Source organism: Hesperophylax consimilis, chromosome 8 (genome assembly GCF_061612785.1).
Source record: "Hesperophylax consimilis isolate HC1 chromosome 8, BYU_Hcon_1.0, whole genome shotgun sequence".
NCBI lineage: Eukaryota > Metazoa > Arthropoda > Insecta > Trichoptera > Limnephilidae > Hesperophylax > Hesperophylax consimilis.
The window spans coordinates 25,217,629-25,232,254 of NC_142843.1; the positions used below are offsets into that span (position 1 = coordinate 25,217,629).

Here is a 14,626-nt window from a genome sequence, read left to right on the forward strand (position 1 = left end):
CAAATCCAATTTTATTACACTGGGAAATAATAGCAATATTATTAATCAATACAATTTGACATTCTTCATGTCTACAAAATATTGAAGTGATAATTTAAAATACATACATAACTGGGAACAGTGCATATTCCTTATTCTATGATTCCATAATTTACTTAAAGTGTAAATGTTTATCCAAATAAAATACTAGAACCATTAAAGACAATCGTCTCTCCCGATAGTAGTCGAGTAGCCTTCTTCTGCAGATGCAGATGTTATTGCAATTCAAGTAATGTGGAGGAAATCATAAATCACCAATTTGGAATCTTAAATAACGTGCTTTGGCATTTGGATATAATTTTCAAACAAAAATGACAATAATTTAAGTATGTATTTCATAGGATGCAAACGAAACAAAATATACAAAGTAATCTCTTTTTTACAATCATAAAAGCAACAAAAATATTTTAATACAGGTTAAAGAAATAAAATCACTAAACATAAATATATTTTACAATATGCAATAATAATTTTTAAAGACTTAATAACTTTCAATAAATTCCGATTTCTAATTGGAATAAATTGCTTATAAATTATTGGTGTTTTATGTACATTCATAATATAATAACCGTTTCTATTTTCTGCCTTAAAGCCAAGTGAAGTAAAGAAATTAATATTGATTTAGTAACACAATTCACTTACACGTTAATGAGATCTAGTGTATCTAATAATATGAGCTAAAATTGCAATATATTACACAATTACATCTGGGGACATTCCATACTAGAAACCTGCAAATTTAGAATTTTTTAGAATCGAGTATGGGAACCATTTCATTAATAATTTACTAATATTTACAACTAATACAATTTTTTCAGAAATAAAAATAAGAATGTGATACTAATAAAGAAAGGACAAAGGATGCATTTCAATGAATGCTTAAGCCCTGTTTATTTGCTCAGCTCTAAGACTTTAAACGTGGAAATCACCGCTTAGCTCCCCCACAAGCACTACTTGTTGCAGGCTATAAGGGTGCTCTTGCTGGTGCTGGTCGTCATGCTCGTCACTCATTATCATTATGAGTTGGGGAGCAACCAGATCATTCAATTCTGTATTTGTTTCCTTTCAAATTTATATTTATACCATCCGTTGCTGAAAGATCAAATTTTAATAATGTCAGTCTAAGAAGTTTAAAATTAGCTGCGCATATTTTGCAGCAAAGCTTAGCCATTAATAGCAATATCCAACACAACAGTTTTAGGTTAGGTTTCAACCTGGCTGTTTGTGCATGTTTGAAAATATATTATCTTTTATTGTTGAATTTATTAATAATAATAATTGTGAAAACTGCGTCTTGGCTACTTGATGTTTCTATTAAATATATTTTTTCATATTTGCGTTAAATCGATATAATTATAAATTTATTAAATTGTATGTCTAACTGGAAATAGCCAAAATGCGATTACAATTTTCATGTAGGAGATATTATGCAGGTAAGCTACGAAGCTAGTGTTTGTTTATATAAACATACATAGTCAGCCTTATCGAGATGATGATGTGGTTGTTGGTTTGGTGTTAGGGGAATGTCAAAGGCCACGTGATTAAAATAATAGCAACGAGGAGCAAAGTAACGAAATGAAACATTCCTTCATTAGTTCTTTGAATCCAGTGCCATCGCCTAACATACTCTTTAAGCTCTATCTATGCTATACAATCTAAAATAATTATTTACAAATACCTAATGCATATTACCTAATTTTTAACTAAATAAGTTTAATTACAGCCAAAATGCATTACTCTACAAAAATGCTAACAAATACATGGTGTAAATCTAACAAGTATTACGCCTTCTCTTATAAAACTGATTGCCAAATAGCTGTTACAGTTTTACGCTAAGGAAGTTATGTGTATAAGGAAATTGTGCAGATAAAACTTTTGTGATTATTGTAAAATAATAATATATGTAATTCATAATTAATTCTAAATAAATTCAGTTAATGCACATGATGATATGTTCATTTATATTGTTTATAAATAGGAAGTTTAAAATATGTATCAATTTAGTCATATTGAATTCATGTTGGGAAACTCGGACGGGTTGTTTCGGAGAATTTGATCAAATTTTTAATTTGATCGAATTATTCAAATTTCAAAGTTAATTTTCAAGTTCTGTGAAAGATTTTTCCAAGTTCTGTTTTTATTTCAGTGTTGTCAAGCAACTAGCCTGTAAGGATATAATAACAGAATTTGAATAAGACTTTCACAGAACCCGAAAATGAATGTTGAAATTTGATGAATTGTTCAGATTCTCCGAAACAACCCGTCCTTAAGGGACATCCACAAAATATTGTTAAAAAAATTGTAGATTCGCCAGAATTCTTTGTTTAAAATGCAACAAGAGAAGACTTTCCTACATAATAAATGTATATAGTATAATATTGGAAGCCTAAAGCAAAAAACATTAAACACCGAGGTGGGTGTCCAACAGGAGGAGGTGCATGAGCAGCCCAACGCCACCCATTCGTCCTTCTCAAAGTCCTTGGTCCTGCTTGATAGAACTCACCGACATTCCATTCTAATATATATAGGATATAGTATAATCTAGACATGTGACTCTAGCGGCAGTGGTGTAACATGAGAGTGGAGGTGGGTGTCCAAAAGGGTGGCGGGCAGGTCGGGGGAGGAGGTGCGCGAGCAGCCCAGCGCCACCCACTCGTCCTTGTCGAAGTCCTTGGTCCCGCCCACCGTGTGACGCCGCTTGATGGACCTCTCCGGCATCCCATTCTTACGCTTTAACTTGGCAGAGGGTTTGTTGAGACCTCCATAGTAGATCTCTCTGCGCTTGATGAGGTTGCTCTCTGTTTTCTCATTCTTTGTCAGACTGTCGACACGCTTCAGTTTACCGTCGGACCTGTTCAGGGATACGGATCTTCTCAGTTTGGGAGAGTTGGATTTTTCAGTTTCTATGCCGGAATCGCTGGCTTCGTTTTTACTGCTTACATTATTTTCAGTCAGAATGATTGTATTGTTATTTGTTGTTATTTGTTTTTCAGTTTCTCTGTTTAGTGATTCTGATCTTTTTAATTTACTTTTAATAAGAACACTTATGGATTCTTTCTCCGTACTGAAAGTTCCCTTTTTAAAAAAAATATCTTGCAAAGTATTTTTGTTGAGTGCTTCAGTTTTCATTAATTCCGACAATTCTCTACCTTTATCTTCATCGATTGACTTGTGGAAAGAGAATTTTTCTTTGCTTTTGTCATTATCGGGTAAATCATTGGGAGAGGATTGAATGGAAGTTATATCCACATCTTTTTCACTTTCGCTTTCATTCTCTATACTTTTTGAAAAGAGTTTATTTTTACTTTCTATTGATTTTGTAAAAAATGATTGATTCATTCCGACAGAGTTTTCTTTACTTAACATCTCTTTTTCAGAATGGGTGTCACTATCTTCTTTGTTATTTAATAACAAACAATTTTCAAAGGAATTTTTGTCAGATGACAATTTGGGGGACTCTTCATCATGAGGACTACTGCTGTCGGTGCAATCTGATTCTGTTTTATCATCGTCATTGTGTTTGTGTATGGCCATGTCTTGGGAGGACTGCAGCTCCGGGGTGCGGTGGAGGCTTGGGTCCCCAAAGTCTTGAGTTTCTTCATGACTGTCGTCCACGAAGGGAATAGTTTGATCATTCAGCGGTGAATAGTTGTGAAGCGAACGCAATTTTTGATCAAATGTCGATGTTAAAGAAGAAACCATATCCACAATACCTGGAACATAAGGAAAAGTCAGTAAATTGGGTCCAAATATTTCTTATAGCATCTTGTTTGTTACAAACAGGCCTTAAAGTCAAAAGGGTTACTCCTGTTATACATATGTAATTATGAAGCATATCACTATTAGTTCATTCCACTTTTGCAACACAGATTTCCCATTTAAGTAGAATGCATTTAACATTAATCGTTAATGATTAAAAAGCATATTTATACAAACATACAACAAACAACAGAAAACTTTCTTTACTTATTTCCAATATCTTAATAATTATAACACTAGTTCATTAAAAGCACTTAAGAACGTGTATTTTATCAGACCATATTTCCATTTCGTCAAAGGAGATAGTTGACGGAAACACAAACAGCGCATGTCGTCAGCTGGTGGTAGAGGAAAATGTTAATTTCAAGTAAAAAGAAAGCACCGCATTAATAATGTAAACAGAAACTTCAATTCAAACAACACAACCTCTGCCCTTGCTATGGCCAATTTGGGATCTACCTGCAAACTCATTAAAAGTGCGGATGATTCTTCATATCGGCATAGTAACTACCTAGGAAAAATGTCTGCATTAAAATACATCATATGTAACAATCTATCTTCCTTTAAACCTACACATATACAAGCTGTTTTCATAGATGGAACAAACGAAAAATGTTCATCACTGTGACAATAAAATTGTAAGAATACTACAATTGTTATTGCTGACCAGGGTATCTATTCCCCAGTCTCGATCGCTCGCAAATTTCCGCCGAAAGTACATACACTGGTAGAGTTTGTTATTCTTGAGTCTCACCGAAAGTACATACTACACGCCATACATCAAAATTCATTCGACTTAAACAACGAGTGGGTCGAAGCAGTAGAGATCGGCAAAACTGTCAAAATCTCATTGCATCCTGGTGAATTGCGTTATACAAAATAAAAAAAGATCGATTCCAGCGCTTTTCGAAGTTGGTATCGGATTCGTTTAGTTCTGCAAAGTTGTTTTAACCATTTTTCTGGCATTTCGATATGTATCCACCACCGCCATTCATTTCAGAAAAAGTGCGGTAGCAAATAAAAACGTTAACAGAACGACGCGGCAACGGTTTGTTTTTGACATTTCAAATTAACACCATAGAAACCTCAAACACATCAGAAACATAGACAATATTCACAGGGTTGCCAACACAGTCATCTCTTCAACCGTGCGACACTCAAGAATGTATAAATATAGAACTTATGACAAAAGTCGTAGAGATTTTCGTTCGTAGATGGCGCATAGCGAGTAATTCGTGGTAGAGACTCTGGAATAGATACCCAGGCAGTTTGTTGCAGAATTAAGTGGTACATATGTAGTTCTTATACAAATTGATAACTTGTCCTAACATAAAATCTGGGTATCATTTTGACAAGCTGGAGGCAAAGCACGTGACCACATTTTTGACACCAGGAGGGTTCGAGAGTGCTTTAAATAAACTACAACATCAGTCGTACATTGACCACTGAAGAGCGCACATTGAAGTAACCAGACCCTGCGCAGAAAAATAAAGTTCCCCCCCCCCCCCCCACGAACTTGATTTATTACCTTTCTTCCTGAGTGGCTGGTCTATCAATTTGAATATGTCTATGATAGTGTTACAATTAATGCTAATACGATGTATGTAAAACTGTTATACATTTAACCCCTCAAGCCTCTGGCATATTGACCATTATATTTCTTAAAAACGCTATCAGAAAGTCGGAAAATTCAAGTGTATTTACGTTTTTTCGTCTAAACACTGAACTAAAATTACGGATGACGAAAAAAACACACATTTTATTAGAAAAATGTATTGCCACCTCACTTTTGTGTTGTTTCATATAAAAATTATTTATAAAAAATTCACAAAGTATCATAATTAGATGATATTTCTCACTATAATTGTAAGGGAGACAAAACGAATTGACTCTACGGGTAATAGCTGTTTGTTTACAAAATAAATATCCTGAGGAGTTATGCATCATTATGTCATTCCGGTCTTTAGCTTGCAATATAAACGTAAGAATTATATAATAAATACTCACCATCACTAAAACTTTCACCGGATACACTTGAGTCAGTCTTCAATCGCTTTCCCGTAGTGCCCGAATCGGTCTTTTTGGTAGATTTGGGGAAATAAGGTCCACTGCTCCTGCTCGATCCATCACTTTCCGTTTCAACTGCTATGACGTGAGTGTTGGAAGCCGGTAGGGGTGAAGAAGTCTCCTGCCTCGAGTTGCCGTGCCAATCATTGGCTTGGTCTCGCCGCTTTTCCCTGCGAAGCACGGCTCTGGTTTCCATTTCAAATCTGAAATGATGACATTTATTACGTTATTCCGAATTATTTGAATGTCTTTATGAATTCCACAAGTAGAAAAACACACCGCTAAAATGACAGCACACTCGTTATTATAGCTTGTTAGTTGAAACGCAGAAAAAATCCAATATAGTAGGAGTTGATTTATACCAATTCAGAATGAAGTTGTGCTGTTTACATTTTATTTTCTGATATAGCCGTGGTAACATCCGTGAAGAAAGATGGCGGGTGCATGAATATAACTTTATCAGTTATAAAACATTGCATGCAGTTGCAGCCAGGTTTTCCAGGGATTTCCACTGCAATGACATAAATTGATATTCTACCATGGAGTAATAAAAAAAACAGGGTACTGAGTACATACTGGTGTCACCCTATGGTGAAAATCCCTCGAGCTCCGGTGCTGTAGACTCAGTGTACAGGTTATACATAGAAATTTGTAATACTGAGAATGAATATAAATGGACAGTTTACATTAATTACTTTATAAATCATTGAACATATGGATACGTACATTAGTAACATATTTTGTGTAAGTGCTGAAAATAAGGAAAAAAAACACTGGCCACGCATGATACGTCCATCATACGTTGGGTGATCTGCCGGCTACTATTGTCGACCGCGCATTGTGGCAGTGTGCGAAACCCCTCACCCCTCCTTACTACCGCACCAGTCAGACGCAATAACAAAACATTTTTTTCTGTTGTGTTCGATAAATACTTGTATATTTTTATTATTTTACCCAGCACATAAATGTATTGCTGAGGAACAACACCTAAAATATGAACTCTGTGTTTAGTATATTTACAGAGATATTGAAATAATAAAATAAACCGGCCAGGAAGGGTTTAAAATGTGTTTCAGCTGACAGAGCTGAGTGACAGCTTTTCGAGCAGGAATAGAAGTGAAGTTTAATTTGAAAATGGTCAAAGTAGATGAAAATTGTGGCTGAAAGTGTAAAGTAAATCCGTTTTATATTTTATATACCATTCATAAAAACCCACCTTTTGACCCTCTCCTGCGTTGTCTGGTCGAGCCCGGTATAAGTCTTGATGGGGTAGTTGTCTGTTTCAGCGGCAGGGTGGTGCGGGGAGGGTTGTGAGGGGAGCAAGGGGGCATGAGGCACCCCAGGACTGGCCACCTCTGGGGGCGATTGCGGGGGCTCCAGCTCCTTGTGGCTCGGGCTGCTGCACTCCGGGTGGAGAACACTGCTGTGCTTGGAGCGAGGCTTGCGCTGAATCTTGCGATTCGCCGCCGATATTATGGAGCTGACTATGTCTTTTGTACTTATACCTTGAAACATAAAATTAACAAAATAAAGTAACAAAAAAAAGCAAGGAGTACTGAGGTTTTACACCTGAAAAGTTATAACCTTCTTCCTCGTGTGCTTTTCAAATGCACATGGCGAATAGGAAGAGAATAAGGAAATAGCAGAGGGCGTTCCAACAACACATGGCATGTTAAGTGAATGAAATATACTTATTTCATCTTAAGTCAGTAAACAAAAAATGTATGAGGAGATGTACAGTTAATAAAGAAGTTAGTGTGCGGGGGAGGGGGGGGATATGATAAGTTATGCAGGTATAATATTTACCTTCAATCTTCTTAACATTTTGCAGCAGCAACGCCTGATTGGAAGTAGTTGATGGTAATTCGTCATCACATAATAAATCTGTAATGGGGGAATTTCTATCTTCTTCATCGAAATACCAATCCATCTGCGAAAATATAAACAATTTCGTGACAAAAATATTAAAATATTAAATAATGTTTGTAACTACTTAAGTTGCAAAAATATTTTAATATACTTACATGATTGATTAGTGATTCTATAATACGGCACTGACTGGACATATCATTGACCATGGTCAGCATATTATCGTCTGCACTTCGCACCAGAGTGGGGCCAAAAACGATGGCCAGGTTCCTTGCCTCCATCTTGTTGATAGAACTCTCAGAGACCACCCTCTTGAGATGTTCCATGAGGAACTTCAAAGTCTCGTAATGGTGGTCAGGAAGTCCTCGGACCAGCTTCCTTATTGTTCTTACCCTTACAGAATTATCAGTGAGTTTGTCAGCTGTGATGAACATGGGGTAGAGTTCTTTGGTAAGTAGAGGATTGGGGAGGCATCTGAAGAAAGCTTTTAGGAGGCTCGAGACTACGTTAACGTCGTTCCATCGCGGGTCTTGAAGGTCCGGCGGTATTCCCTTTTCTAGGGAGTCTTTGAGCGCTGTGACACTGGCTGTGTTTCCAGGCACTCTGTATACACCGATTACATGGAGACCTCGCTCTTCTACTGCGCGGGTGCAGAGACCTACGAGGTGGGGAACGAGGGGGCGGTCGGCTAGGCCCTGGCAGCGTTCCAAGGGGACTCCAACGCCTCCCGGGACAATACCCCCCGAAGGGCTGCTTGCCCCGGATGGGGCCCCGCCCGCCTGCATACGGCGCAACTGCCGAGCCACGCGACCTTTCCAAGTCTTGCTTTTTGGTGATGCTGTCAAGGATGCTGATGAGTTTTCTGTAAAGTGAATTAAGCGATATTACTGAGTAATTTGAGTGGAAGATGTATGTGTGCAGTACTATGTAATTAGTTGGAAGTTATAGTTACCTGTGGGGGACATGGTGCGAGTGTTGGCAGGCTTCTTGCTTCGTGAGGGAGGTGACAGACCGGCAATCTCAGCCGGGCCCTCCGAGGGCCGCTGGGCTTCTGCCACTTGCCCGCTGGGGGCCTGAAAATCAACAAATAATGCAATTTAAATAATTACCAAATAAATTACATCGGATAATAATATCCGTATCCCTGCGGATCCGGTAGTCGTCTTTTGGTTCATGCAAGGAAAGGGTATGTTTAGATCACGTATTATAATGCATCCTCCCTCTTGAGCCCACGTTTCGGACAGCCTTCCAATGTTTATCATCAGGGAAGGTATAAAAAATAAGGCAGATCAAAAGAAACATTGGTTCAAGTAGGCGGAGATAGCACAACACGGCTTAACACCCTAAAAATCTACCGATCATACATGTCATCAAATTATTTTCAAGAGTTTATAGCACCTACTCATAACCCATTAATACCCGATGCAATACAACCTCAGATAAGTTGTAATGAAACAAGGTTTCACAATAGCTGTGCTATTTTTAACAATCATACAGGGAAAATCAATCCATCATCACAAGCTATGTAGCTATGTATTAGTCCAGGCGCACATAAGCAACTTTAGACAGTTGGCAGCTATTTCAAAATTCATACAAATTCAAAAAGTTTCCCCAGTGTCACATCGTCTGGTGAATAACCTCCTTACATGGTAGTGAATTTTGATGAAAAGACAAAACTGTTACCCACAACTAACTCACTGTGTGCTCCCGGACTTATTATGTAAATATGTATGTAATATTGTACTCTCTAAAAAGATTGCGATTTAGATTACGCACAGAACAAGGTTCTATATTTTTAATTATTAAAACAAAATTCAAGCAATATGAATTATAAAAACCAACTTAAAAGAAAATAAGCTTCCAAAAAAAAGTTTCGATAGAATCATCGCTTACAAACATAAAGATGGATGTCTCTCAAATATGTTGCTGATAAAAATATGGAAAATGGGTTTGGCAGCGCAATTCCTGACAAGTGATATTTGTTTGATTTTCAGTTGTACCCAAATCTTTGTAAAAATTCACTGAATTTTTTTCCTAAAAAATAGTAGTTTTTAATGTATTATTCATCTCAGCTAACAAATATTCAGATTAAGTTCTAAACATCTTTTAGTATTGTCATTCCATCCCTATGTTTAGAATATTATCCTGTGCAGGCGCAATTGGAGCAGTCCACTCCGGGCGCCGACTCGCCAAGGAGCCAAGGTGCTGGCAATAGCCGGTAACAAAAGTTTTTCTTTATTTCTATAGTTTTAATAAATAGTAAAAACCCTAAAATAATTAGTTTTATTTCAAATTATCTCCCACTGCCAGAATTTTTTTTTTGCGTAAGCGATATATCGCCGAAGGCTCACAGACCAAGGTAGTTATTTACTAAAAGAAAAGGTAATAAAAAAATACGTAATTATACTCGGAAACTAACAACAGGTAATGTAGAGATGTAGGTACATAAGACAAATAAATTTCAATGAAAATTTAAAAAAAATGTGTTTGAAAATCGGAGGCCGTGGTGATGTGCACTACATGATTCCTTTTAGTGTAGTGTGTTTACATGTGCTTCCAATGGCAATAGTTTGTTTGCTTACCTGCCCCCTGAGGGCGTGCAGCCAGCGGGCAGCCTCGGCGGCGCTGCCCGCCTGCAGCAGTAACTCGGCGCCGGCGATGGAGGTGACGCGTACCACGTGCTTCCTCTTGGTGCAGTGTGTTTACATGTGCTTCCAATGGCAATAGTTTGTTTGCTTACCTGCCCCCTGAGGGCGTGCAGCCAGCGGGCAGCCTCGGCGGCGCTGCCCGCCTGCAGCAGTAACTCGGCGCCGGCGATGGAGGTGACGCGTACCACGTGCTTCCTCTTGGTGCAGTGTGTTTACATGTGCTTCCAATGGCAATAGTTTGTTTGCTTACCTGCCCCCTGAGGGCGTGCAGCCAGCGGGCAGCCTCGGCGGCGCTGCCCGCCTGCAGCAGTAACTCGGCGCCGGCGATGGAGGTGACGCGTACCACGTGCTTCCTCTTGGTGCAGTGTGTTTACATGTGCTTCCAATGGCAATAGTTTGTTTGCTTACCTGCCCCCTGAGGGCGTGCAGCCAGCGGGCAGCCTCGGCGGCGCTGCCCGCCTGCAGCAGTAACTCGGCGCCGGCGATGGAGGTGACGCGTACCACGTGCTTCCTCTTGGTGCAGTGTGTTTACATGTGCTTCCAATGGCAATAGTTTGTTTGCTTACCTGCCCCCTGAGGGCGTGCAGCCAGCGGGCAGCCTCGGCGGCGCTGCCCGCCTGCAGCAGTAACTCGGCGCCGGCGATGGAGGTGACGCGTACCACGTGCTTCCTCTTGGTGCAGTGTGTTTACATGTGCTTCCAATGGCAATAGTTTGTTTGCTTACCTGCCCCCTGAGGGCGTGCAGCCAGCGGGCAGCCTCGGCGGCGCTGCCCGCCTGCAGCAGTAACTCGGCGCCGGCGATGGAGGTGACGCGTACCACGTGCTTCCTCTTGGTGCAGTGTGTTTACATGTGCTTCCAATGGCAATAGTTTGTTTGCTTACCTGCCCCCTGAGGGCGTGCAGCCAGCGGGCAGCCTCGGCGGCGCTGCCCGCCTGCAGCAGTAACTCGGCGCCGGCGATGGAGGTGACGCGTACCACGTGCTTCCTCTTGGTGCAGTGTGTTTACATGTGCTTCCAATGGCAATAGTTTGTTTGCTTACCTGCCCCCTGAGGGCGTGCAGCCAGCGGGCAGCCTCGGCGGCGCTGCCCGCCTGCAGCAGTAACTCGGCGCCGGCGATGGAGGTGACGCGTACCACGTGCTTCCTCTTGGTGCAGTGTGTTTACATGTGCTTCCAATGGCAATAGTTTGTTTGCTTACCTGCCCCCTGAGGGCGTGCAGCCAGCGGGCAGCCTCGGCGGCGCTGCCCGCCTGCAGCAGTAACTCGGCGCCGGCGATGGAGGTGACGCGTACCACGTGCTTCCTCTTGGTGCAGTGTGTTTACATGTGCTTCCAATGGCAATAGTTTGTTTGCTTACCTGCCCCCTGAGGGCGTGCAGCCAGCGGGCAGCCTCGGCGGCGCTGCCCGCCTGCAGCAGTAACTCGGCGCCGGCGATGGAGGTGACGCGTACCACGTGCTTCCTCTTGGTGCAGTGTGTTTACATGTGCTTCCAATGGCAATAGTTTGTTTGCTTACCTGCCCCCTGAGGGCGTGCAGCCAGCGGGCAGCCTCGGCGGCGCTGCCCGCCTGCAGCAGTAACTCGGCGCCGGCGATGGAGGTGACGCGTACCACGTGCTTCCTCTTGGTGCAGTGTGTTTACATGTGCTTCCAATGGCAATAGTTTGTTTGCTTACCTGCCCCCTGAGGGCGTGCAGCCAGCGGGCAGCCTCGGCGGCGCTGCCCGCCTGCAGCAGTAACTCGGCGCCGGCGATGGAGGTGACGCGTACCACGTGCTTCCTCTTGGTGCAGTGTGTTTACATGTGCTTCCAATGGCAATAGTTTGTTTGCTTACCTGCCCCCTGAGGGCGTGCAGCCAGCGGGCAGCCTCGGCGGCGCTGCCCGCCTGCAGCAGTAACTCGGCGCCGGCGATGGAGGTGACGCGTACCACGTGCTTCCTCTTGGTGCAGTGTGTTTACATGTGCTTCCAATGGCAATAGTTTGTTTGCTTACCTGCCCCCTGAGGGCGTGCAGCCAGCGGGCAGCCTCGGCGGCGCTGCCCGCCTGCAGCAGTAACTCGGCGCCGGCGATGGAGGTGACGCGTACCACGTGCTTCCTCTTGGTGCAGTGTGTTTACATGTGCTTCCAATGGCAATAGTTTGTTTGCTTACCTGCCCCCTGAGGGCGTGCAGCCAGCGGGCAGCCTCGGCGGCGCTGCCCGCCTGCAGCAGTAACTCGGCGCCGGCGATGGAGGTGACGCGTACCACGTGCTTCCTCTTGGTGCAGTGTGTTTACATGTGCTTCCAATGGCAATAGTTTGTTTGCTTACCTGCCCCCTGAGGGCGTGCAGCCAGCGGGCAGCCTCGGCGGCGCTGCCCGCCTGCAGCAGTAACTCGGCGCCGGCGATGGAGGTGACGCGTACCACGTGCTTCCTCTTGGTGTAGTGTGTTTACATGTGCTTCCAATGGCAATAGTTTGTTTGCTTACCTGCCCCCTGAGGGCGTGCAGCCAGCGGGCAGCCTCGGCGGCGCTGCCCGCCTGCAGCAGTAACTCGGCGCCGGCGATGGAGGTGACGCGTACCACGTGCTTCCTCTTGGTGCAGTGTGTTTACATGTGCTTCCAATGGCAATAGTTTGTTTGCTTACCTGCCCCCTGAGGGCGTGCAGCCAGCGGGCAGCCTCGGCGGCGCTGCCCGCCTGCAGCAGTAACTCGGCGCCGGCGATGGAGGTGACGCGTACCACGTGCTTCCTCTTGGTGTAGTCGCCCGCCACGTCGGCCATGGAGAAGCGCAGGTTCAGCGACTCGCTGGAACCGCCCTGCGTCGGGCTCTAAAACATCATTTACATGGGTTAGTTCATGTGCACCTTACAATTGCCAACCCTAATTGGAAAATATATCGAGACGGAATGTAATGGGGAAGATTTGGAAGTACCTGGCTAGTCAGATTTGGTTTCGATTTTAATATCGTGTATAATCGGTGTCCGAAAACTCGTATTACTAGCGGGAACTGGTAAATCTTCATCACGAAAAGCTAAAAAAAACTTTTATTTTTGATCCAAGGCATTCCGATTTTTTTCTATTTTTTGACAACTAAAGGGTTAAAAAAAGTTTTGTAGCGGTGTCTACACTTCGACGCATTTTTAAAATACACTTAACAGCTGATATTGACCCCCTAGCGACCGGTTTTCATTTAAATTTGATTTAAAAATTTCCAACTTCGTACTCAATTTACCCGAAAACGAAAGCTATACATGGAAATGAAATAGTTATACCACAAAATCGACTCCAAAAAAGATGTAGATTCACAAATTTCTCGCTTGTACTGCGCGTTTCCAGATACCGTGTATAATACATTGCAAACATCCATATCGTAGATATTAATAAAAATGATTTGTACTTAATCGAGTTGTGAATCCGGAGCTCAAAATAATATAATCAATAGGGAATAGTATTATTAAAATATATTAGAAAACCCCATATAAATTTAATGAAGGTACAGGGAACAAAATTTATTGTAAAATAGTATCATCGAAAAGCTTTGCTACCAATCTTTAATCTTATAGATAACAAAAAAAATAATTTGAAAACGAAATAATTGTAAAGTTTCTCCGGCTCTCTGCAAAGTTTAAAACCTCTCAATTTAAATATCGATAAAATGCTGCCGAAAAGTGATTATATAGTATTTGTAAGTAGGAATTAGTTTCACTGCAGGAAACAAAAATAACGTCAACTGATTTGACCAAATAGTTACTGCAGTGACATTTCAAAAAAGTGACAGTAAAATATCGATAAAAATGTTGAGAGACAAGAAGGTTAGAGAAAATAAAATATGCGTAGGTACTGCTTGCAAAAGGTTACTCAATGCTTCCGCCAAAATATTTATAGAAATGCGCCAAATAGGCCGTAAGAAGGTACCTACTCAAATATTAACATTAAGAAATACAATGAAGTTGTCAACTACGTATCATTATGTAGATGAATCACCGCATCAAATTATCAGCTAGGCATACTAAGACTTAAGACAAATTATCAGCTAGGCATACTAAGACTTAAGGCCAGACAAGTGCATCGCTAAAAGACAGACCCGTATGAATTTCTCTAAAAAGGATAACATTTATCAGTCAGAAGTGCAGGTCAGTTTTGAATGCTGCACAATACTTCACATTCAATCCGCTTTATCTCGCTCAAACAATACTGGCACTGTTCTTATAAATAACTATTGTTATTGGTTATGACCACTTTCAAATCAAGTAAAAATATTCAATTATT

General features: G+C 41.6%; 1 protein-coding gene across 1 annotated transcript in view; it reads right to left on the bottom strand.

Moving 5' to 3' along the window:
- Positions 1-3: 3 nt before the first annotated feature.
- The window catches only part of RhoGAP19D (Rho GTPase activating protein at 19D), a 259,071-nt gene continuing 244,448 nt past the window's right edge, over positions 4-14,626 (bottom strand). The window contains exons 15-21 of the mRNA XM_089634022.1: positions 13,003-13,185; positions 8,687-8,807; positions 7,890-8,596; positions 7,672-7,795; positions 7,082-7,370; positions 5,806-6,068; positions 4-3,752 (exon numbers count right to left, since the gene is read on the bottom strand). Of these exons, the coding sequence (XP_089490148.1) occupies positions 2,581-3,752; positions 5,806-6,068; positions 7,082-7,370; positions 7,672-7,795; positions 7,890-8,596; positions 8,687-8,807; positions 13,003-13,185 (2,859 nt within the window). The 3' untranslated portion in view covers positions 4-2,580. The remainder of the gene's footprint in view (positions 3,753-5,805; positions 6,069-7,081; positions 7,371-7,671; positions 7,796-7,889; positions 8,597-8,686; positions 8,808-13,002; positions 13,186-14,626) is intronic.